The sequence below is a fragment of the Mixophyes fleayi genome, chromosome 2 (assembly GCF_038048845.1).
Source record: "Mixophyes fleayi isolate aMixFle1 chromosome 2, aMixFle1.hap1, whole genome shotgun sequence".
In the NCBI taxonomy this organism is placed as follows: domain Eukaryota; kingdom Metazoa; phylum Chordata; class Amphibia; order Anura; family Limnodynastidae; genus Mixophyes; species Mixophyes fleayi.
The window spans coordinates 332067793-332092849 of NC_134403.1; the positions used below are offsets into that span (position 1 = coordinate 332067793).

At 39.2% G+C, this 25057-nt stretch overlaps 1 protein-coding gene across 6 annotated transcripts in view; it reads left to right on the plus strand.

The window, feature by feature from the left end:
* Window positions 1–25057, plus strand: part of ABR (ABR activator of RhoGEF and GTPase) — a 235276-nt gene that overhangs the window by 81406 nt on the left and 128813 nt on the right. For 5 of the 6 annotated variants that reach the window (XM_075196900.1, XM_075196901.1, XM_075196902.1 and 2 more), the window contains one exon: window positions 12958–13142. In XM_075196900.1, coding sequence (XP_075053001.1) covers window positions 12958–13142 — 185 coding nt within the window. Of the gene's footprint in view, window positions 1–993; window positions 1193–12957; window positions 13143–25057 lie in introns of those variants that run through there. The other variant, XM_075196904.1, reaches the window with a different exon arrangement.

Genomic DNA, 25057 nt, shown 5'->3' on the forward strand with positions numbered 1-25057 from the left:
GTCCAACTAGGAAAAATCAACAGTGTCTAAGACTGAGCTCCAGATAAAAACCATCCAAAGCACTGGTGTATAGCGTCTACGGGCCACCCTATGTTGTTAGAGGTCCAGTTAGTTTAGTTTGTATGGTTACAATAGATACTATTAAACAAAATCAACAATCTGTTATGTGTGTGACATTTAAAAGACACATATTGAATTGTATGTAAAAACATAAATACCAGCCAATAAATGTACTTCTAAAACTGCTCACTGTCACAATGTTTACTGTTGATAATAGCGTTGCACATTTTACAGACATTTAAGTTTAAAGTTTTGCGTCTTCTTTAACCTTACATATGAAGAAAATCGCACAGCATAAAATATATATTGTGCACTGACTTTTTAAGGTATAACTTTTCCAAGAGAAATAAAGAGGAAATAAAAATCAAATTAAATCCTACTACTTGTACCCCTAATACATGACATTTGGAGGCAGGTTCAGCGACGTTCCACAAGTGGTGTCATCAAGGTGACATTGTGCAGAGCATGGTGTTTGTGAGTGAAGACTTCACAGATAGAAATGTTTTCATCCCTCTGGCTACAGTTCCTGAGTTAGCGGGAATGGAGCTGACCAAGACTCCAGTCCTGTAAGAACCTTGGATAGCTCCGAGAACTCTGTGGCATGTTCTCCTATAGAGTGAATCTCCAGCCTGACACAGGATAGTTGGGATGCTGCCAGTGTGCTAGACGGAGAAGCAGTGTCAGCTGGAGCCTCTCCTTGCAGGCTAGATTAAAACCAGGCAGTCCAATTCAATCTTGGCCGTATCGTTAAGTGGAATCCGATATTCTTGCTGCTGCTCCCATATCCATCATGTACTATTCCATAAGCCTTTTCCATCCTCCCTGAGGTCCCCGCCCCTGCACACTCTTATAGGCATCCCCAAGAGAGCCCCCTGTGCCGGTAATTGACCGGCTCATGGCCCATACACCCCCCTTCTTCTCCCTCGCATACAGGCTCATCTCTCAGACAAGCAGATAAACTGACAGGGACAGCGCTCAATCTCTTCTCCGTTCCTCCATGAATCTGTTGTGTACACTGGGAGTGAAGTGAAGGAGCCAGCAGGAGCTGCAGAGAATAAATTGAATGGATTGCACAGGGGGAGTTTGCAGCTGTCTTACTTTGCACAATTAATGGAGTGTCTGCAGGACAAGGGTGAGTGAAGTCCCTGCTTGCTGCTTGTCAACCTAGTGTCATCCCGATTGTGCCCACATTATTCAGGGATCAGTTGTTTATGTCTGGGGGGACTTATCTGCATTTTTCCAAGCTGTCTAATTGTATATTAAGTGCTCATGTCAGGAAGACTGAGGAAACCTGTGCTCTTGTCACTCAACCAGTATTTATGTGATGGGATGATTTGTTGATTTGGAATTAGTGAGGTGACACATGCATTTAATAGCTTTCTGCACAGTATGCGCTAGCGGCTTCTTTCCGGCATGATTCCTGCAGAACTGTATCTCCTCCCCCGGAGACTGTAAACAGTCACTGTATTTCTGTTTGGATTTATGTTTGATGCCTGTAACCTTGCAGCTAGAGGGCCAGTCATGCATTTACAGCACAGTCATTGGCGCTTCCATTCTGTTTCTAAGCCTTTCTTTTACTCGGTTTGGTATTAAGTCACAGCCCAGGGCAGTCATGTAATGGGGGGAGTTTGGGGGCAGCAGGGTGTTCATTTAGTGGTTCCTAACTTGTTGCAGGCTCTATTATAAGAGTGCCCTTCTAGTTACCCCCTCAGGCAGCACCACGGTTATTTCCATCCCTGATCTCCACAACAGTTCTGTTACCTGGCCTGTACGATATGTTGTTATTCCATGTCCATATGTGGAATTATTCATTAACACTGATATATACTCCAAAAACATACTAGTAGGATATTTGGCTGATATCAGAATGAACCCTAGTGTGTGTGTGTGTGTGTGTGTGTGTGTGTCTGTCTCTTTCTCTCGGCAGAGACTGATGTGAGTTCTCTGTACAGCGCTGCAGTATTAGTGGCGCTATATAAGCAGGTGATGATGATATGGGCTGCTTGTTACCCCCTGGTGAGTGTTGCTCCCCCCAATCTCCAGTAGGTGGGTTTTTGGAGATTACCAAAATGCTAATTAACCAGTACTATACCATATTAATGTAATATATGGAAGAGTATAAGCGGGACGAATAGTAGAGGTAATGAGGTTCACACACACACACACAAAGCACATACACAAAGCACACTCACTGTTTTATTATTGCCCTCACATTGCTTACGGGGATGTTCCCTCCATTTGTTCAGATCGATAAGGTGCTGTCCTAGCAGACCGTGCTAATATGTAATGCATGTTGTACTGTATACCTGGCGTGGTTCTGGATACCACGTTTGGCTTTGCCTTGTGGTGATATATTTCCAGATATTCATAGAACACCGCTGTGCTTTTCAATTGCAGCAAAGTGGTTGGATCTTGATACAACATACCTTCAGGGCTAGTTGCAGTATAGTGTGTGGGGTGCCCCCTGTCTGCCCATCCACTGCACGCATTGTATCAGCAATATGCAGGCTGTTACAGCTTGGTTTAATCTCCTTCCCTTGTTGTTAAACCAAACATCTTACAAATATTAATGAGAGTACTTCCTGACTCCTTTATTGGCTTATGTGTGTCATAAAATGCTGCAGGATTTAGTCAAAGCATTTGTACTAATATGGCATGGAGCGCTGGCTTATGGCATTATTTACATCACGAGTCACAGACTGAACAGAAGTTAGACATTCACAGTCTTGGGTTAGTGAGTCAATCTTGTGTTCCTGACTTAATCGTAAGTCACGGACATGAATTTGTTGAACATGGTGTATGAGTCCAGCTTCTCCTTAAACATTCTATATCTACAAAGACCAGTGATTTTGCGATCAGAACAAGTTCCATCAGAACCATGTCCGCTAGCTTATCCTGATTGACAGAATTGAAACCTTTTTGATGTAGTGACAAGATCTTAACCATACCATGATGCTTTGGAACAATTCTGCATTTCGTTATCTAAATGGTTAACTCAGTATCTTTTTGCCTCCGGGAATTCTTTGAATATAATTATAGTCCTCCCACGGCTTATCACGCAAACACAAGATCTCATTCTGCTCATCTCTCCCTCTGGTTCTTCATTAACCTTTCCTTTCCTAAACTCATTTGTGCTGCACCGCAGGCTTTGGGCAATATGTGATCTTAGTCTAAATTAAACTCTTCTCTGTTCTTATAAGCGCTTGTCTGTTAAAGAACCTGCCTTTGGAATTAACATGCCTATCTATCATACACGGAAAACATAATATTTAAAAGAAGATTATAGTATATGTGCATACAGGTGGGTAGTAAAAAAAATATAATAAAAATGGAAGCACCAATGTAAATCCACTTAATAAGGCGTGAGCAAGAAAGGCCAGTATGTGCCCTTGCATTGGGTCTAGATCATGATGGTGGTAGTTGAAAACACGGTTTATGAATAAGAATATCCCACAAGTGCTGGATTGGGTTCAGATTTGGTGACTGAGAAGACCGTGACATATGGATAACATCAGTGGCATGCTCATCAAACCTGTAAGCAGACACACGTGCTCTATGCATGGGGGCATTGTCATCCTGGAAGGGATAGGATAGCTGCAACGTGTGGTGAAGATGATCACTTTGTACCATGATGTAGTAATTAGCATTGACATTGTCTTCTAAGGGAATGACTGCACCTAAACCTTGCCAGAAAAATGTATCCCCCAAAACTACAGGAGCACCAATAATCCGTTCATACGATCTTCCTCCACTGCTCGGTAGTACATTGCATGTGATCTTTGCCCCCACTGTACCTGTACGTTTGTCAGGTGTACAGTGAACAGTTTATGGATTGCACCCTGACCATCATAATCCTGCTCCGTGGAGTTCTTATTGCACCATTTTTTGTTATACTGACCGCTCACACCACAGGTTGAAATTTGCAGACACTTGCCTGTTTTGCCTTTTACTTCTATGTATATCACAATTCTGGAGTATGCGGTATGCCCCTCTTGGTTTCAGAAGCTCCTTCCAAATACACCCCGACAATTAGGCCTCTATCAATGTCGCTGAGACCACCCCTTGTGGCCATTCTAGCCACAATTATAGGCACTCAGGGGAGTCCAGCATGTTTATATGTGACACTGACTGTACTGGAACGTTGTTTGCGGAATTAAAGCACAAGTCACAACTGTTCCGTGTAAGACGTTGCTTTCAGTATGCCTGGAGTCCTTTATTTACCCAGCTGTCCCAGTCTTAGTTTTGTTTGTTCTTACCTGCATATTGATAAAACGAGGGTTCAAAGGTATTTAAATAAAATTGACCATGCTTGTGGATGCTCTGGGTCCATATCTACATAAGGCTGTGGCTCAATCAGGAAAATTAAAAATTTGGGCCATTTCGTCTGCAGCCCTGAGTAGTCCTTTTTGTGCTTTTTGGAGAGCAGTTAGACGATCCTTTAGGAAAGGGACAGTGTCATCGGCGTACATTGTAACTCTGTCAGTGAGAGACTTAACCTACAGATATCCTTATCATTGCAAAGAATAGTTTAGCGGCTCAACTGCAGTCACACGTACCTCTGTGCAATTCAGCGTTTGAGGAGGGAAAATGACCACAAATACTTTAGCTGTGGTACAATTGTATACAACTTCCAAAAACATCTATAACCCACCACAGGTAACTCCATTGTACATCAGCTGCATCAAAGGATAGACCTGCCCTGGGCCCAGAGTGGTTGTGGGGAATTTGAATGTTGGAAAATGATCTTTACAGCTGTTGATTATACCAGGTATAAAGCCTGTTTAACATCTATGTATGAGAGTATGGATAACTTTATTTAAGCTGGTGGTCACAATTTCAGCAAGGATTTTCTCATCTGAGTTAAAGCTGTGGGTCTATATGATGCATAATCTGTGGGACCTTTACCAGGCTTTGGGAATGACCATTATTAGGACCTTTGTCAAGAAGGCACACAAGGGAATACAATGTAAAGGCAGCACAGAAGCTAGTCAAAAGGTAAAACGCCAACTCCCCAGAGTAAATTTCTATTACTATAGGGATCTTATTCAGACTTGGTGATTTTATTTGAGGGGAAAAGTGCTCATTGCATATTTTTTTTTAATGGGACTTTATATACTCTGACATGCTCAACTGACAATAAGGCAGCTTGATTGGCTCTATATACAATCAGGGTTAGTGTATGTATCGTCTTTTAGAACATCTGGAAACATTCATTCAATTCTCTTGGATTTACATCCGGGGCCCACCCACCACATTTCTCTAATGTCACTGCTTTGTCTCCCAATCCACCCCACAAAAAATATGTGGATCAGTCTATCTGCTGATTAGTGTCTTTATCCCAGTGTTGAAGCCGAGCCTTTTGTTTGTACTGTCATTTTATGGCAGTGTACATCGCCTCTGCTCTTTCTTGCAACTCGCACTTTGGTAAAAACCTATATTCCAAATAACAGCATTTGTTTCCAGTGTATGCTGTATAGCATACTTTAACATCTACTTTACAACATAATGATTTCTTATTAAACAATATAGAGCCTCCCTGGGAATAACTAGAAAAAAGAGAAAACAATTTTTATAGCACAAAGACCTGTTTGAGTAATTTAACTAGTGTTCCCACCAAACGCATTTATTGCAGACATACTGTATCAGAGGAGTATACTTTAAATTGAAGGACAAGTGAGCGTATAGACCGGTCAGTCCTGCTTTGTACATTCCACAAGATTATCTGCAGGGTTCAGGGAGGCATTATGGGTTCCAAGTTCTCTCCCCTCATTTTCAGCCATATCTTTTATCCTGTATTGGTAGAATGTAAGTGTGAGATCATTACAGTAGAGTTGCCGTAAATATAGAATATAGCAGTCTGCACTAAGCACAAAGCATTCCAAAAAGAAAACCTCAAAGCAACAAAAATATGGTAGAAGTTGTTGTAAAGGTGTGGAGGGTATACAGTAAAAATTCCCTCGCTCATGTCAGTAGCAGATACTTATAAATCCTGAGGCCATCAAGGCAGCAGCAAGTAGCACCTTCAACCAATCAGTAGCGATCTTTGGCCTTATGTTGGTATTCAACTTGCGACAAGCTGGGAACCTCTTGCCATGCTTTAGATCCTTGTTTCTCGGGCTCTTCGCTTACTGTGCTGCCTGTTTTGTGTGTCAAAAGAAAAATGCCAGGTTAAAAAGTGTCTTTATTTAAGAAACTTCAAAATGATAGACTGCTCCACATCTAGTATTGTGGAGAAGGTTTGTGCATCACAGTTATCAATAAGCAATATTTTCAGGCAAGGCACACATACTATATCTTTCCCCACTACCTTTTTATGTAAACCGATAATACTGATGTTACTACCTATTTTCCAGATAATCTGTCGACAAGCAGTGCTTTGATCGCTTGGTAATGTCACTTATTGAGGTACTAACATCTCTCCAAGGGGTATATTTACTAAACTGCGGGTTTGAAATAGTGGAGATGTTGCTTATAGCAACCAATCAGATTCTAGTTGTCACTTTGTAGAATGTACTAAATAAATGATAACTAGAACCTGATTGGTTGTTATAGGCAACACTTCCAATTTTTCAAACCATTTAGTAACCATACACCAAGGTGTCTTCCAGGGCCCCAATCCTGTGCACGGTCATGCCTTTATGATTCTGGAGTTTTTGCAAGTCTGGACTTATGGTGATTAGGAACTTTTCCATTAGAACTACTTTGCATCGGAGTCGCTTTGTATTAGCATGTCCACCATAGAGGGTATGAGGTCCTGATATCTTCACAGTTAATCCATAGCGGCTCTGTGTCCTGCCCCGTGAATGATTCTAAGACTGCTGGCGGTTGTGGGAGCATTTCTTGAGCGGCAACTTTCATGTTTGTGGGGGGTCCAGTTCTTTTGCTTAGACAGGGGATATGTACTCCAACAGGATATGTAAGAGGTAATTGTCTAGCCAAGAATAAGGTCCATGTCCAATAAATAGCTATTTAACAGCGACTTATCCGTTGTACAGTATAAGCTTTAGATGGCATCCAGCTGTCATTATTATCTGTATTAAAGTGGGTGGTATCGTCCTGTGCTGAGAGCAAAGAAACTTCTTTGGTAATGGAACTGCTGCATTCTGGTTGTTACTTGATGAACGTTTAATATGTTAATTAATAGATGAGGATTAAAAGAGCATGTTGCAGCTCACAGTGTTGCTAAAAGGGCAATTAAAGTCTTTTACTAAAAATGTGAAATTGACTCTCACTTAGTTATGACTGTGTGCAGTGAGCAACTGGGGAAAAATTTTCTTAATAAAAAATTCTGCTATTCAAGAAAATATAAAACCGTACATTTCATCCATCTATGCAACATGATTTAGATATTCTGGTTTAATAAACACCTTTGCAAAAACTATTGCAATGAAATCGTAACTATTAAATTCTCACTTGCCCTATGGGCAACGTTTGTGGTTCTGTGATTGGTCAGCACTATTTGTAGCATGTTAACAGCTCTCTTTCTTATGTAACGTGTCAGGTAGTGACCTTATTAATGAATAAATAGGTTTCCATCCTAAATACATGTATATAGAGCATTACACATACCCTGCTTTTTTTTTTTTTAAATCAGGTAGAATTTTATTGCATTTTTTGTCTTTTTTTTTTACATTCTAAACATTACAAAAAAGAAAAGCCCATAACAATAGGCTAAAGCCCCAACTATAACCCACGCAGTGATACAAGTATTGTAAAACATAAATGCACAATAGGATAAAAAAAAAAAAGAAAAGAAAAAGCATTGACATTTCAGATTTTCAAGCCAAGGTATTGGCATCTTCCACACTTTCAAGATACAGTAAAATTATAATACAATCTTGACAATACAGAATATAATCGTTGACTTTAATGACATATTACTAGGTGGCTGGATGTCTGCCCCGAGCACTACATTAGGAGAGTTCCACCTCCCTCAATCCTTCCGTGAAATACGGGGATATCCTCCATCTATACCATATTCTTTCATACTTATCCACTAGGTTCCTGCTGGTATACATGAATCTTTCATGGCCGACTGTATCATTAACAAGGTCAATCCAGTTATTCAAAGTCGGACCTTCAGGTGCCATCCATACCCTGCATTTTTTAGTTTATTTTTCTTCTGATTTTAGGATAAAACTTTTACCCATCAGATTTACCACTCCCACCTTGTTACTTTTACAGCATAATATATCTTGCCATTTTATATACCTACATACGTATTCTTTTATATACTTACATACGTATACTTTTGTATTCTTTTATATACCTACATACGTATTCTTTTATATACCTACATACGTATTCTTTTATATACCTACATACGTATTCTTTTATATACCTACATACGTATTCTTTTATATACCTACATACGTATCCTTTTATATACCTACATACGTATTCTTTTATATACCTACATACGTATTCTTTTATATACCTACATACGTATCCTTTTATATACCTACATACGTATCCTTTTATATACCTACATACGTATTCTTCTGTCTCCCTGCTCAGTTCTCTCTCTCGGCCTGTCTATCACTTGACTGTGAGCAGCAGTATTGTCCGCATACAGCAGGAAGTACATGGAGAGTGGTAGATGAGGTGAGAATACACAATATGTATTCATGAAGAGAGCAGCACAGACACAGAAGACTTCTGACCACAGTGGCACCTCCACAATGCCAGCTCTGTTTGTGGTTATTTCTGCACAAATGCAGTTTTATGCAGAGGGAGGCGGAGGAGCTGGACTGATTGGGGGCATTCGTAACTAAATGCGTCATTTTACACCCACTTGCAAAAAGAAGATTGAATCTTTTATATTTTGTGCCGCAAAATTCAAAGGGTGGAGAGGGCACACTTACGGGGGTTTGCACATGGCATGAAGGGCCAAGTCGTTGCCACACTGCATGTTTACATATTGTTATGAATGTATCCCCTGTGCCAAGGCAACGGATTACCCCAATGGTTTGCATTTTGCTTTATTTTGTTTTTAATTCTTTTCGGATTGCAACTGCCATTTTTCTATTGAGTTTAGATACTGTAAGCAGACATTTGAGTGCTGTGAGTTACAGCACATTTGGGCATATAGCGCCATTTATATTACATAAGGCTCCAAATGATGGCATTTTGTACAACAATGATAACATAAGTTCTCATCTAGCCTCCGCTACACATCAGGCCTTACTAGCTAGACCAGGGGCTCTCCAGGTGTTGTGAAACTACAAATCCCAGCATGCCTTGCCACCTATCTGCTGGTTATCTACTGGCAAAGCATGCTGGGACTACCCCTGAGCTAGACCCTTGTCTGCTTCCAGGAGAACGGCACAGCCTTTTATCACATTGTGATCTTTATTCTGTAACATGCAGAGAATCACAATACTTACAGGATATACTGCACAAGATTCTATCACTGCTGCATAACTTTGTACCCGAGAATTTAAATTCTCCGCTAGATAAATAAAAGGTATACACATTTTTTCAATATTTCCATTAAAGGTGTGTAACCTCGTAGAACATTTTGTAAGATCACATTCTGTCTTTAAACAAATATAATTGCTTGTGTTATGTTTCAAAGTGAACTGACCTGGAATGCATGCTCACATCAATGCATCTTGTCCAGAATGTGACAGGTCCTCTCGTTGGTAAAACGATGTCTGACTGAATTACCAAAATTGTGCGGTTATAGTAGATATTGGCCCCAGTTATCTCTGTCCCCCCACCTCAACCAGCTATCTGGCAATCAAACAATTTACCTCTGTCTACAGACTTGTTGTAGCAAATGGGATTATTATCGCCCCCTCATCCACATACAATAATATAGAATTATTTTTAAAAGGAACTTTGTACCTTAAGACAACAATGTCTTCAGGTGGTTTTATTTTATTTGCATATTCAATTGTTGGCATTACCCGGAAAAGTAGCGCAGCATTACTGTCATTACGGTAATAGTGCGCGTAATTAGCGTTATTACGGTACCTTTAATGCTGGATTGCAGCTCAGGGAGCTGTGAGCTGAAATCTGGCTTAGAATTACCGTAATAACGGTAATATTTTTAACACCGTGGGAAACGCCAACAATTGAATATGCCCCTTAAATAGGACAACTGATCTATATACAGTAGATACAAGTGTAACAGATGAACAGGTTTAGGGTCATCTGGTGACATTTGAGAAGGCAGGGAGAATCACCAACATCTGCATGAAAGGATGAACATGACTAGGTGGAGTTCCCCTTTAAGTCATTATGAAAAGTTATCACAATTGATGCAGGATAAAAGGAAATGTTCCATCCAATGGTAAAAGACTGCAGACTGCACACTGTATTTACTGAAATAGTTCAGATACAAATCAGCAGGGTTGCCAACCTTTGGGGGGAAAAAAAAATTCACTGACCGGTTTACAGATTTATACCGACATCGTAATATTTTCCAAATTTGGCCAAAACTGAAATTAGAAGCAGTAACAAAATTTGGTTCATACATTTTAAATAGAGTTTACAGCAATCATTCTGGTTACACTACTGTATATGCTATTAATGTTGTAGGACAACACCAGATTTGTACTCGCTGCCACTTTTTTTCTGATGGGTGAACAGGTCTATGTTTTATCAATTGTCAGGAAACTTACTGACGGGCAGCCCTGCATATGAGGCTAAATATGGGGTGTACATCATTATTACTTGTGAGCTCTCTCATGAGCAGGGCTCTCCCTACACCTTGTTTTCATGTCTGCATTTATTTTGTGTACATGTGTATCCCTGTTTTCCCCACTGCCCTGAGCCGTGGAGCACAGTTGCTCCTTACACATCAACGACGTTAGTAATATATGCAAAAGTTTGCCCAACTTTTTCATGCGTTGTTGGGACTTTTGTTAGCTGTTCTTTTGTATAAAGTAACATTAATTTAAGTTTAGCTTTCCTTTACCCTTTATCTTGTAGTATTCAAAAATATGTAAGAAGAAATAACAATCCAGTGACAGAATTCATTTATGATTGCTATGTCACAGGGTGAAATCTATTGTTTTCAGTCAGCCCTGTCACACTGCAATGGGGCTGTATGTTGTGTCCTTTGACTTGAGAGGAAGCCTAGTGTGCGCAGGGAATTAAATCCCCCCCCCCACCCGGCTTAGATAAATCCGTGCATGGTTCCATTTTCAGTTATCCGGACAGGGAGTGGTGCAGGAACTATTTTGCTGATGGCTTTGCCTAGTGTTTACTAGGCAATGTGCACTCAGTAAGGGAAAGCTATTGATCGGTGTCTACCTTCTTCCCTTTCTTTACATCTGCCTTCTGCTTTTACTGCTTATTAATTATGAAAATGAGTGCTGATCTGTTCTTTAGTACTGTAGGTGTACAATGGATGGTTAGGTTGGAGGAGGGTGGAGATGTTGGAGAGGTGGGAGACCTCTTGCACTTTAAATATTTAAGGTCTGTCAGGTTCTGTAAAGAAAATGTCTCATAATATAAATAGCAGGGTTGCCATCCCTTGAAAATAGGATAAAAGACTGCTGGCGACATGTATGAAAACTGGCGCGTAAGACAATTGTGCTGTGTTGACCAATAAGAACCAATTGGACAGTTGTTTAAACTTTCTAACCTGCTTTAGAATCTGATTGGTGGCTATTGGTTACATCACATTTTCTGTACACATGTACTCATAAGTGTCCAAGTATATCTTCTTCTAATTGTATTCTCTCACTGTCCGAGAGGCAAGTCTGTCTATGCAGCTACCTGATCGTGTGATGGTGATGAATGTCTGTTATTACATAGTAAGAATATATTCACACAGTAGGTTCAGTTGTTGCTGATCTGACATAGAGCCACATGCCATTTACCTGTGTTTCTCTAGCTTCCTGAATTCTTTTTGTTTTGAGTCCATTCTCTTATGCCTCAGAAAGCCCACTCCTCTCAACAGTAACCGATTGCCACTTTGTAAAGTGTCTGCACATTTGCTAAAAATTCTGCATTGAAGGTTGCCATGGTGACTGGTTCCAAGAGCTTAAGGCCTATGATTTAGAGTTAAATCTTAAACATATAGAACACAAAACAACTCTCTTCGGGGAATAAATAAACCCAAAACAATTGGCTGTAAAAGAAGCATGTGGTACTGCACAGTAAAGGGACCTTTATTTAAATTGTATTTGTACAATAACTGGAGCTTTAAAATGGAAAGAGTGAGCCCCCACACCCCCCTTCTGTCTCTCTGACTCAGAGAAGGAGGCAACGAGCAGGGCCCGGAATAGCTCTGATGCTGTCATCTGTGGACAGCCGCTGATTTTCCAGTTTTCGCAAGCTAGCAGGCTTCCCCTAATCCTTCAGTCGTAGTGTGTTTTCAGAGGTGGTCAATTGACCTCCGTAATCTTACATGTAACTGCAGGACTGGCTCTTCTGGCTTCTTATCCAGCTTGTGATGCTTCCAGTCTTCCCTATGTGATGTGCCTCCCTCTGTCTCCGTCTTCTCATAATTCCTCCTCTTCTCTAGTGTTCCTCTTCTCCGTTTACTTTTCTTCTTTTTGAGTTTTCGGTTTAAAACCATATATTTATTTTGCATTGTCTGCGTTCTTCTATTTACTAACCTGTTTTTCTATTTTTCTTAAGCTCTGGTATTTCTTCATTACTTTTTCCCCTACATCTGCACATTTTTGTAGTTTTTGCCTGCCCTTTCTCATTGTTTCCTCCTTCTTCTTCCTTGTTCATACTACCCTGCTGTGTGTTCTTTTCCATCCTGTGCTCTTTATTTTGACCTCTCTGGTGTTTATTTGCTGTGCTTCCTTTGCCCTCCACTTCTCCTCTCAAGAAGCTCAGATGCCAGCATGACCCCCAGACACAAGCCATACCCCACCTCGCTGGCCGCCCTTATTGAAGGCACTCAACGGCCTTTCTTGTTCCTTGTCACAGATTTCAACTACGGCACCGACGGTTACGACGCTGAAGGGAATGAGGAGCAGAAGAGCTCCCGCGAGGGTTCAGAAACCATGCCCTACATCGATGAGTCTCCTACCATGTCCCCACAGCTCAGTGCCAGAAGCCAGGACAGTGTGGATGGGGTCTCAACCACTCCGACAGAGGGGCTACTCCCCGAGGTAAGAGGTCTTCCATTTAACTCTGTTGTTTTGCAGTGTTGATCTTTTCTTGGGATGATACTTCCTTAAAAACATGCCTTACTGTTTTGAAAACTATGGTGTTTGGTTTTGTTTGTATTTTGGGGTCAAATTTCAGGATGGAACTGTCCATTGTCTGTTGTCCTCTTCAGTGGTTGATGGTGAAATGTCTTTGCTACTGCCGTAATCTAGTATATTTCAGTGTTCTATTAAATTCTATTGATGACTAATGATGTACGTTATACTGCAGAATCCCAGCATCAACACTACTTGCATAAAATGTTTGTTTCATTGTTTTAGTGGGTAATGTGGCACTTTGCTAGTTAATGTGCGCAGAGATGTGTAGATTTAGCTTGGACGGGTTAATCCTTTGTTATCAGAGATGCAGTACTTTCGTACAGGTGATAATCTGTGATATGGATGATATATTAGGTTTCCTATTTCAATTCTATTGTTGATGTGTGTGTGTGTGTGTCCATAGGGGAAGATGTTAAAATTGTAAAAGTCTGCTAAAGTCTCTAAGACTTGTGTGTTTAGTTGTCCTTCACAAAACATGACTGCGCTTCCAGTGGGATAGATGTCATTTTTTTATTCTCTAGTTCCCCGTTCTTGTTGCCTGGGATATTCTGGATGTCAGGAATTATTCAGACGTGATGTGTGTGGGGAGAATTTGTCTGTATGAAAGTGTTGTTATATTGGAACATATTGAATGAAATGTTCTATGGTTATTAATGCTAATTGTGACCTGAATTGCTCCCCACTGCTCGGTCTTTTGTATTACGGAGGTAAGAGATGTTATGGGGTGAGATTACATCGGACATTGTGCTGGTGATGTATTTGCCTGATTGACAAGGCATTTACATGGAAACAACTTGCATTGGAAAATATGGTATAAAGGTACTTTTAATCTAAAGGAGATGCTTAAAGAACAGAGTCTCCTTATTAAAATAGCTGCACCCCTTAACATTTTCCAGCATATATAGTGATCTTATTACAGTAGTTCTGTGTCTCGCTAACTGACATTTACTTGGTGATTGACACAATGCACAGGTGCTGCGAGTGAGGTAGGGTGTGGTTTACTTCACGAGAACGTAGTTACTGTGCCATGTCATTTTAAATAATAGAATCTGTTAAGGTTTAGGTAAGGAAGGATTAACAAATATTTAGTATAGAGGATCTTCAAAAAGAATGGCACCTAGGCAGATTTCTACATTAACCACCCACCCCCAACAAGCAGAACTACTGTGGTCTTCTGTTCAGATGCCACCATCATTCGTGAAATATTCACCTACCGATAATGGTCCATTCTTGTACCACAGCAGGAGAAGTTTGACAATCTTGTACAGAGAGGCGGCATCCAGCCAATCGGCTTCAATTGAAATAGAATGTTGGCAGTTCTTGAATTCTAAACACTCAAAAGATGGCTGTGGTAGAAGAAGGTCCAATAATGAGGCACCTAAGAGTGAGCTCCAAGGACGTGGGACTCCTGCGATACTGCGGCCTTACTGTATAAAATGATGCCTTGTTATGATTCTCCTGTAAACATTTTAGGTCAGGATACAAATCTTAGTGGGCCCCAGTGTCTCTTATTTTCAGTGCACAACGGTGCTGTAATATGGCTCCTTACGTCAAGGTACCCTTGTCACTATCGCCTGATCAATGAAATTACGTTTGTTTTGTCATTGGTTCAAAGCAACAGGCCAAGATTTCTTAGGATGCTCATTCCAGCTCGCACTGGACAGTCAGATGGTGCCTATCTAATAATTCAATGTTTAAACCGGACAATCAAATTGAAAAGAACCCCCATTATATATAGGGAGCACTGTAATAACAAGTGCATTTTGCAAACACAGATGAGAGCACGAGGAACATCAAAGGCTGTAGTGACCAGTATCTACTGCACGATTCTAAATTAGAGCCGTAAATACTCCAGTCAGGTGCCTATGTGACTGAAAGCTTAAAAAAGAAGTTTCTATGTTTGAGTATGATGACTTCCAAGTACATGAACACATTCACACTTTCTCTCACTTCTTGCAATGTAACCAGCTCTAAGAACACATGAAGCACTGCTGGGCAGTATATTTAACGGTCCTGGCTGGGCAATGTCTAAGCACAATAATGGAAATGTTCTATGATCTTGGGGTAGGTCACTGATTCCAACGGTTAATAAAGTAAATAGGGGATAACTTAAAAGTGCTCATAAGACAGATGATATGTCTGAAATAGCTCATTACAAAATGATCTAATATTTTTGTTTGCAATTACATGAAACACTCTTTGCCAGGCTGCTTGGAGTAACTACCTCCTATAGATCATCTTACTAGACGTTTGTAGGTGACCGACGTATTCAGAGCTACCTATGATATTGTCCAAGGCAAAGTCGTTTACATTTCTTGAAATGCCACATTCTATAGATAGGAATCTGAAATGAGAGACACGTAGTTCTGCTGGAGCGCAGCAAATAACAGTGAAATACCCTTTTGAAATAGGCGTTTTAATATATGAGAAGCAATCTTCCTCCATCCCCCAAAGGAGATATTTGGAATCTGTTACAATCCGAGTGATTTCTAGAGACGATTCCAGTGGTGTAAAAAGTCGGATCCAGTTTCTAAGCTTCTGTTGCATAGGAAATCATTGGCAACAATCAAGTAATCCGACTATTACTCGGAGGGTTGCTGAGGATGGCGCTGCATTAGAGATTTAGGGAAACACTGGTTTTGAGCATATTGAATTCACAGTAATAAGCACAGAACCTTCTGGCATCAGTTGTTTCACAGGTGAAAGGGATTATCACATTGCTAATGATAGAGTATTTCTTTTAATTATAGCTCTTTAACATTCCATTACCATATCAAGTCATACAGCGTGTCTCATGTCACGTTTGTTTCCACCATAGACCTGCAATCTCTTGTTTATTAAGGAGTGTAGATTTCAATCATGTTTAATTATTCCTACAATAAAACAACTTTCAGTGGTGTAATGTGCTTTCTCTTATACGTCTATTTATAGCTGTAGGAAAATAAGTGAGAGTTGGGAACAGGCTTTCTGCAGAATTTGGCTTAATAGGGATCAGAACACCTTGCCGAATCACAGTATTTAGTCAGTTGATGATGTGATACTCACATTCAGTTGTGGGACGTCCTCCGAATATTCCAGCCAACTGCTCTAAATATTGTGATATGCCCAAGGATTTCCAACCCCTTTAACTTGCCTGTCACCTCAATAACTTGTTGTGTATTTTGGTTTCACTGTATATTGCAGTAAATAGCATAGACAAGGTCAATTACAAGCAGCAAAGTAGGCAGACACGCAGAGCTTTTCATATTGTGCTTGATTGTCCGCCAAGAAGCGCCGCCACATTCTGATTTATTTTTTTTAGGATTGTACCCATAAAATGGGTCTATACCTACTTTTGCGGGTCAAGCTGGGAATGGTATGGCATATGGTGATTAGTATAAAAATGTCCAGTTTTCTAACGCTTTAGAAAATTCATTTCTCAGATCTCAGATTTTCTGTATATCTCCTAAAATACTGCTCGATTTAGGGGGACATGGAATCTGCCTTTTCTTTTTTTTTTTTTTTTTTTTTTTTTACATATTTTGCTAGAGAACATTTGAATTTTGTTATTACATTGAAAGTATAGGCCAAGGCCTGCTGGCTTCTCCACCACAAGGACAAAACGGGCTGGCAGATATAGATGTATAGAGATTATATTTTTATATATATATATATATATATATATATATATATATATATATATATATATATATATATATATATATATATATATATATATATATATATTTATATATATATATAAAAAATAGAGAGAGATAGATGATAGATAGATAGATATATACACACGTGTGTATATATACACATATATACTAATTGTTATCCAATGCTGATTTCTAGTGTGTTAAACTTTATATTTACTTTATATTCTTTGAACAGAATGTAGAATAAATGCTTTCTGCTCTGAGGGGTTTGAAAAGTAAGAGAGCGATTGATCATTTAATTTCAGACCTTGTTTATTCAGATATTTATACACTGCTAATGCAGCACAGATTATTTATTTAGATTTATTTTGAGAATGTTCCTTTCTTCTAATAGGATTTCTACTGTTTTATGACGCCAATGTGTTTTTTTGTTTCTTTTCTTCAAAACAACACAATGATCGTTACCCACAGTTTAGATTCCAGAAAGTGACATCACGTTAACAATCAAGCGTCCTACAAAATACAGAAGTGTGAAGTTATGCCAGTGCCTAAACAGTGAGAGCAGCCCACAGATTTAGGTGTCAGATTGGCACCCACGGTTTTGCCGTGCCTAAGTGTTGACTCCTGAGGTTTTGCCATGCCCGGCGTTGGCACTATTCCTGCCTGAAATTACATGATGCATTACAGAGTAACATGTAGCTTTAGCATTCCTACTAAGCACATCACTAATGCATGTTGTGTGTTTACTAAAACATAATTGCTAAACAAAATATCTGCTCATGCATACTTAATAAGGCTCTGGGGTTATATTAACCCTTCTCATTGCTGCTGATTAAACCTAAAAAGTATAATTGAGTTGGTTTCAAAGTAGCTGCTAGTCTTTAGTCAACTGAGCCAGGTTTTCTTTCCTTACATAATTTGTTATGTCTACCCTGGATTTTATCATCCATTTCCTATAGGAGCTGCTCCCACGAGGATTTAAGGCATATACATATACTGGTTTCAGTATCTGTAGCAAGCGTTGACAGTGATCATTACTCTGGATTGATGGACTCATGTCATCATACAACAGGGACTTGGCTTATCCAGTAATAAATTCAATACATTTATGTGTTCATGTGCATTAAAGGGCAAACAAATAAATAAATTATGATTTCATTTTTTTTTAGTCCTATCAGTGCCTCCTGTTTGCCTTTTTTTAAATATTTTGCACACTATGAAGTTCCTGCACCAGACCAGTTGTGGACTAAAATCCAAATTGAAATAAGAGACAACACTCGCCAGGTTAGCATATGTGATGATCTTATCCCATCTAATGAAACAAACAGGTGGGCACCTGTTACACTAGTGGTAATGTTATATTTATATATATATATATATATATATATATATATATAATATATATATATATATATATATATATATATATATATATATATATATATGTGTGTGTGTATGTATTATATATATATATATATACACATACATACATACATACATACATACATACATACATACATACTCCATTCCAGTTCATCCCAAAGGTGTTTGATTGGGTTGAGGTCAGGGCTCTGTGTGACCCAGTCAAGTTCTTCCACACCGAACTCATCAAACCATGTCTTTGTAGTCCTGCTTTGTGCACTGGGGCACAGTCATGTTGGAATAGAAAAGAGCCTTCCCCAAACTGTTACCACAAAGTTGGAAGCATAATATTGTCCGAAATTACTTGGTAAGCTGAAGCATGTAGATTGCCCTTCATTGGGGGCCTGGCCCAAGCCCTGAATAACAGCCCCATACCATTATCCCTCCTCCCCCAAACTTCACAGTTGGCATAATGCAGTCAGGCAGGTAACATTCTCCCGGCATTCGGCAAACCCAGACTCACCCATCTGACTGCCAAACAGAGAAGTGTGATTCGTCGCTCCACAGAACACGTTACCACTTCTCCACAGTCCAGTGTCTGTGTGCTTTACACCACTCCATCCGACGCTTGGCATTGGTCTTAGTGGTGTGAGGCTTGCATGCAGCTGCTCAGCCATGGAAACCCATTCCATTAAGCTCCTGCCGCACAGTTTCTGTGCTTACATTAATGCCAGTGGAACGCTTGAGCTATGGAATCAACAGAGCGTTGGCAACTTTTACGCACCATGCGCCTTAACAGTCGTTGACTCCGCTCTATGATTTTACCTGGGCTTCCGCTTTGTGGCCGAGTTGCTGTTGTTCCTAAACGCTTCCACTTTTTAATAATATCACTTGCAGTTGACCGTGGAATATCCAGCAGAGATGAAATTACACGAACCGTCTTATTGCAAAGGTGGCATCCTATCACAGTACCACGTTTCAAGTCACTAAGCTCTTTAGAACGACCCATTTTGTATCACAAATGTTTGTAAATAGAGACTGCATGGCTAGGTGCTTGATGTTATACTCCTCTGGCAACGGGTCTGATTGAAACACCTCAATTCAATAATTATCAGGTGTGGCCAAATACTTTTGTCCATATAGTGTATATAAGAGAGAGTTTAGATATATTGTATGTAGGTAGTGTATCTGTTCCCTAGTGCTGGAGTCAAGACTTGGAATTCGAGGTGGTGGTTTGATCATTTTATACCCTGTGGGTTCTTCTACCTGGTATTTACAGTCACTGAAGCAGATAGGAAGGAGGGGAATGCTGGTATCACTATCTGTTGTCAGTGGTAGTGGAAGAGTCCTGAACCATCCCCTATGTACCAAGATCATAGCTAAAATGAGATGGAACCACTGGTCCCAAATATCATCTCTGGCAGATTTCTAAAAAGCTGCAGAACAGAGATTTCATTCATCATATGTTTTAATGATCTTTCACATACTGTTTACTGCGTGTAACATGTGTAATACTCAAATACTGTATACCACCCCCCAATCTTTCCTGTGCCCCCTCCCCCCTCTATTTTCTATTCTGTATCCGTTATTTGAAAATATTAATAAAAAAAACAACAATTGAGTTTGAAAAAAAATAAAAAAAAATCCCTGCAATCCTTTACTTTACTTTTTATTCACCAAAAGTATTTTTTCTACTGAGAATCGTATCCCTCTCGGGGGTGATTGATTGGTTGATTCCTGTTGACCATCATAGGAGCTTTCTGACTGGGAGATCTGCATTTTCTGCCTCTTATGAAGCAGTTCCTTCGCCTGGTTTACAGCCTGTTGTAAGATGCAGCAGTAGACAGTGATTTAGAGAACTGCAGCGCTCTGCGGAGAGAAGACTACAGAAGCTGGATTTATATATTTATATATACAAAACGTGTGTGTCTTAACCCCTTGCTTCATCATACGTGACGTGTCTACTTGCTACCAGTTGAATCAAGCTGTCGTACCGGTTTCACATGTTAAGCATGTTTCTTGCCTTTAGCTACACCTCACTGCTCCATACGTAGGTATTTAGCCAGAAAAGGGAATAGTGAAAGCACAACCTGTATAAAGATTACACCTTGCAGGGTTATCTAAATAGTAGGTCTGACCCCACAAGCCGCTTTTTCATATTCAATTCTTTTAAATCACTTTTTTAAATTTTCAGTACTCCTTTCTGTGTGCGTATATTATATACAGTATAATACGTCTTTAGTTTAACTACACGTTGAGCGAATAAACAGACAAGCAGTATATTTTTCTCCCCGTATGACTTTTTAAGTTTAATGTTAGTTGTGCGAGAAAATATTTGTTTGTATCTGTTAATTAAAGCACCGTCTGAAGTGACTTAGACCTTGCTTGTGCTTGGACTCTGCAGTTTGCGGATTGTTAGTGGATTATGGGTAGGATGCTAGGGAACCCTTGTGGGAGTAAAACATGTGTTGAACACTCATTTTAGTGCCAAATAAAATGAAAGCCCTTATTCAAAAACTGCATTTCCTTATATACTAAAGTACCCATATACAGTTTGGTCCTTCCTCTCTGCCCAGTCACCAGATCTGTCAGATTTGGTCATACATGTACACATGTGAAATGTTCAGGTGGTTGGTGTTTGGACAATTTTCAACCAATTTGATCCTTGCGGTATAGATTATTAATGGTTCATGTACATTGAGAAGATAAAAATGAAAATCTATATACATTTCTGTTTGTCTGTAATTTTTAAATGTTAGCATGATTTAGCCATGATCCTTAACATTCAGGATAAAAATAAAATATGACTATGTCACATATACCATAAAGGTTTGGGATAAGTTCCTCTGATCTCTGACAAGGAGGTCTAAAGCTCCTGATGAGATCTTTGTACCGGTTTTCCTTACAATTGAAAGTTCTGATGACCATTCCGATTCCTGTGTACACACTATACACGATTTACCGTCGGATCTTCATCTGTCATAACCATCTGCTGAACTGCGTGACTCTGCACTCTGGAGATCTGCCTACACTGCTGGTAGTGAGTGGGTACACACTTCCACATTTGCCCGACATCGTTCCATCATTCTTAGTGATTTTAGTTTGGTTATAAAATCAAATGAAACAACACGATGAGCTATGGTATGGAGAAATCATGGGAGCGTACACACTAATGAGGCACAGGACCTAACAGTCGTTTATTGTGTGATTGGCCCGATAATTGGGTGAAAAATCTGTAGTGTATATCCAGCTCTATTCTAGTGACCCAAAAATTAGTAAATAATTACTAAAAAATTTTTTTAGTAAAAATAAAATTAGTTGTTTAGGATGGATCTCCGGATCTCCTTGTTGGTTTATAATGTAATCACTGCCTGTAATGTATTTGTTGGTACAGTAGTGATCATTTTCGGTGCGGAAAAACAAACCAACAAGGAGATCCACTCTAAGCAACCTGGTGGTGTATTTCCTATTTTTTGGGTCACTAGAATAGCACCTCCTTGTTAGAGATCAGGGGAACTTATCCCAAACCTTTCTGGTATGTGTAATTCTGTGACACAGTCTTGTTTTACACATATTCAGTACATATGTTTTTCTCGTTATAACATGGACAGTGACGTCCCCTTTTCTCTTGGTAAAATGCTTATTAGTATGTTGATGTATTAATTGGTATAAAGTGGTTAAAGACGTCTGTGTTTTGCTACCATTATTCTCACAACACATGCTAAGAAATAGTTGTTGTACATTTCCCGGATCAGATGTCGGTTCTGACGATTCCTAGTCTGTGTCCACACAGACATTTTTTTTATCTTTAAAAACACAACAGGCACAAACACAATATGCCTTCCTTTCCCTCACACCATGTCCAGGAGCTTGGGAAATGAGGCAGGAGGGATAGGAGCGTATATAAAGCATCAAAGCCATTCAAATGCCTTTAAAGTAAAAAAAAAAAAAAAAAGTTTAAAAAAACTGGACTTAGCCTTACTGTGCAGCAATCCTTATGTGCACCTTCTCTCTGCAAAATGCTAAGTGACGTTTATAAATGGAGTTATGGGTAGTCCAATTGATAAATTATCTCAAGTGAAACAATTGGACCAAAAATAGGAGAGTGGTGGCCTCACTTCACCTCAAAAAACATGTAAATTATTGGCCAAAATGTGTTTTTTAGTTGCTGATAAGGAAAGTTGGATCTGCAAGTCCTGTGGCTCCATCTAGTGGATTAAATTATATAAGCAGACGAGTATGTTGTTGTGATTTGCACATCCCTACCCACAATTCCCCAGTATGCGTATATATATATATATATATATATATATATATATATATATATATATATATATATATATATATATATATATATATATATATATATATATATGTGTGTGTGTGTGTGTTTCTTTCCCTTTTGAATGTATGTAGATACTTCTTGCTGTTTAGATAAGATTAAGAAATGCTTTGTGGGTCAGTATATGCACTATGTCCTGCAGCTCCTGTCTTGTCATATAAAAATGTACTTTTAAATGGCCATCCATGTTTTTACTATTGATAATATATCATATCAGTTATATATGTGTGTGTATATGTATATATGTATATATATATATATATATATATATATATATATATATATATATATATATATATATATATATGAATAGTAATAGCTATAATCTTCTGAGTATACAGATACCAAATATGTCTTTTTATAGAAGGTCTCACTCTATTTTAGGATACAGGAGCAAAGATCTGTCTTTTGCACAGTGGAAGTACATGTGGATAGGGTCTAGTTTAGTAGGGCAAATGTCAAGGAGAGTCCTGAGAAACAAAATTTTGTTTTATTTTTTTTTTCCTCTTATTTTTATTAATTTTGTTCTACTGTTACTTCTAACTTTTTTTCTATTTTATTTTTTACGTTTTTATTTTGGCAAAAGTATTTTAGGATAAGCACCCACAAGCCCCCCATGTGGTGGAATTTTGGAATGAGCGAGAGGCATGTTGACGGCATTTTGGGATTGGGGGTGCCAACGTTGTATTGGACTGGTTTTACATTAATGAAATGAAGGGTATCTCACTGCCCTTTTGAAGGTTGTATATGTGGCCCTTAAAATATATCAGGTTGCCAATTACTGTCCATCACATTTCTGCATTGCCTCAATGCAATATAGCCACAGCGCCGGGTGGTCGGAAAGTGGTTCATACGGCCACGCAAAGTTTATATATTTTTTTTTTGCACATGTTTTATTCTTACAGACATTAGGGGTGCGGGAGATGAAAATGACACTTTCCATAATTGTTACCTAGTTTTACTTAGCACAACTCCAGAAAATGACACTATAATGTGCTTGTCTAGTTCCTATGTATATTTTGCCAATAGAAATAGCAATAATGTTATCATAGATCTTCTAATAACACCTTACCAGTAGAAATATCCTTGTGATGTCAGAAGTCCTACACCATTTTCTTTAGAAACGACATAATGCTACATGGGATTAGATTAAAAGATCAGTCAACAAGTTGAGCCCCAGTTGCCACTGTGATAGGTGCAGATATGACCCTGTAAGGCTTCCTTTCCTGTATAACGTAAGTTGATTCAGTGATCATTTCTCACATATAAATGTAGAAAATGTGTTAATTTGAGATTTGCCTGAGTAATTGTATTTAAGAGTGACTTTCAGGTCAGACAGATGTTTTCTTTAGTTGGATGGGTTTTAGTCATTGCTTTAAGTGTTGTTTTTAATCATCTGTTTTAAATAAGCCCCCTTCCTAATACTCTCCCTCACTTCTGTGGAGCCCCCACTGTTTGAGCAATGAAACTGGGTCCTACTGCTCAATATAAGTGGAGATCTTGGGCAGTCAGCCGTAGGATACAGCCTGATGTACTGGCTATGACAGCTTGCTCCTGATTGGATGGTCACACACATCCAATCAGAAGCCTTTTGTTGAATCCCTTTAGTTGTTAAATTCTACGGCTCATACAGAGTTTCCCTCTTACGGTAAGTTTTTTTGTTAACTTTATTTAATACAAGGTCGAACAATCTTGCACTAACATTTGAACATAAGGACAATAACATTGATAAACATGTCAAGACCTGTGGAAATACAGAAATATAAATGAGAACTGTTTGAAACATTACTTTTACTTCCAAAGGACCGCAAATAAAGTTTTGAAGGAATAGTTACTGAGAAATATGAGACATGTTAAGGAAGGGGGAAGAGAGGTAGTAGTGAATTGAGGGGCAGGGATAGCTGTAGAGCCCAGGGGAAAAGCAAGTAAGGGGGGGGTGGGGGTGTTATGTGGATGCAGAATGTATTGTAAAGGGATAAAACCTGTAGACCTAAATGTTAGATGGATATTATGTGTCACTCTGGGTTCCCGGGTTCTTGTAAAGGATTTTGCTGAGTTGTAATAATGTCGGTCTTGTATTCCATGTGGTATATATACCATATTCTCTTATGGATGGCAGCAAAGAAGGAGGGAGCCTGTGACTTCCAGTCTGCTGCGAGTGGCAGGTAGCAAGCAAAATAAAGTGTTGAATAAGTGTGATTTGATGATTTAAGTCTATGGGAGGCTGATTGTAGCCTCCATATAGAAGACCCCTGAAGTACTAGTGTGGTATATGGGAGGTATTTAAAATAAACAACTGTAAGACCTCTACAGGAGACACCCCAGTCATCGGACCTAATGACATCTGACAAACCTGCTACGGCATATTCCTTGTTATGACCTGAAAGGGTTATTGGAAGTTCCCTTGCATATAAATGTTTCCATGCATGTTCATGATTTATTTCTGGATCTCCAGTCATATTTCCTGGTGCTGT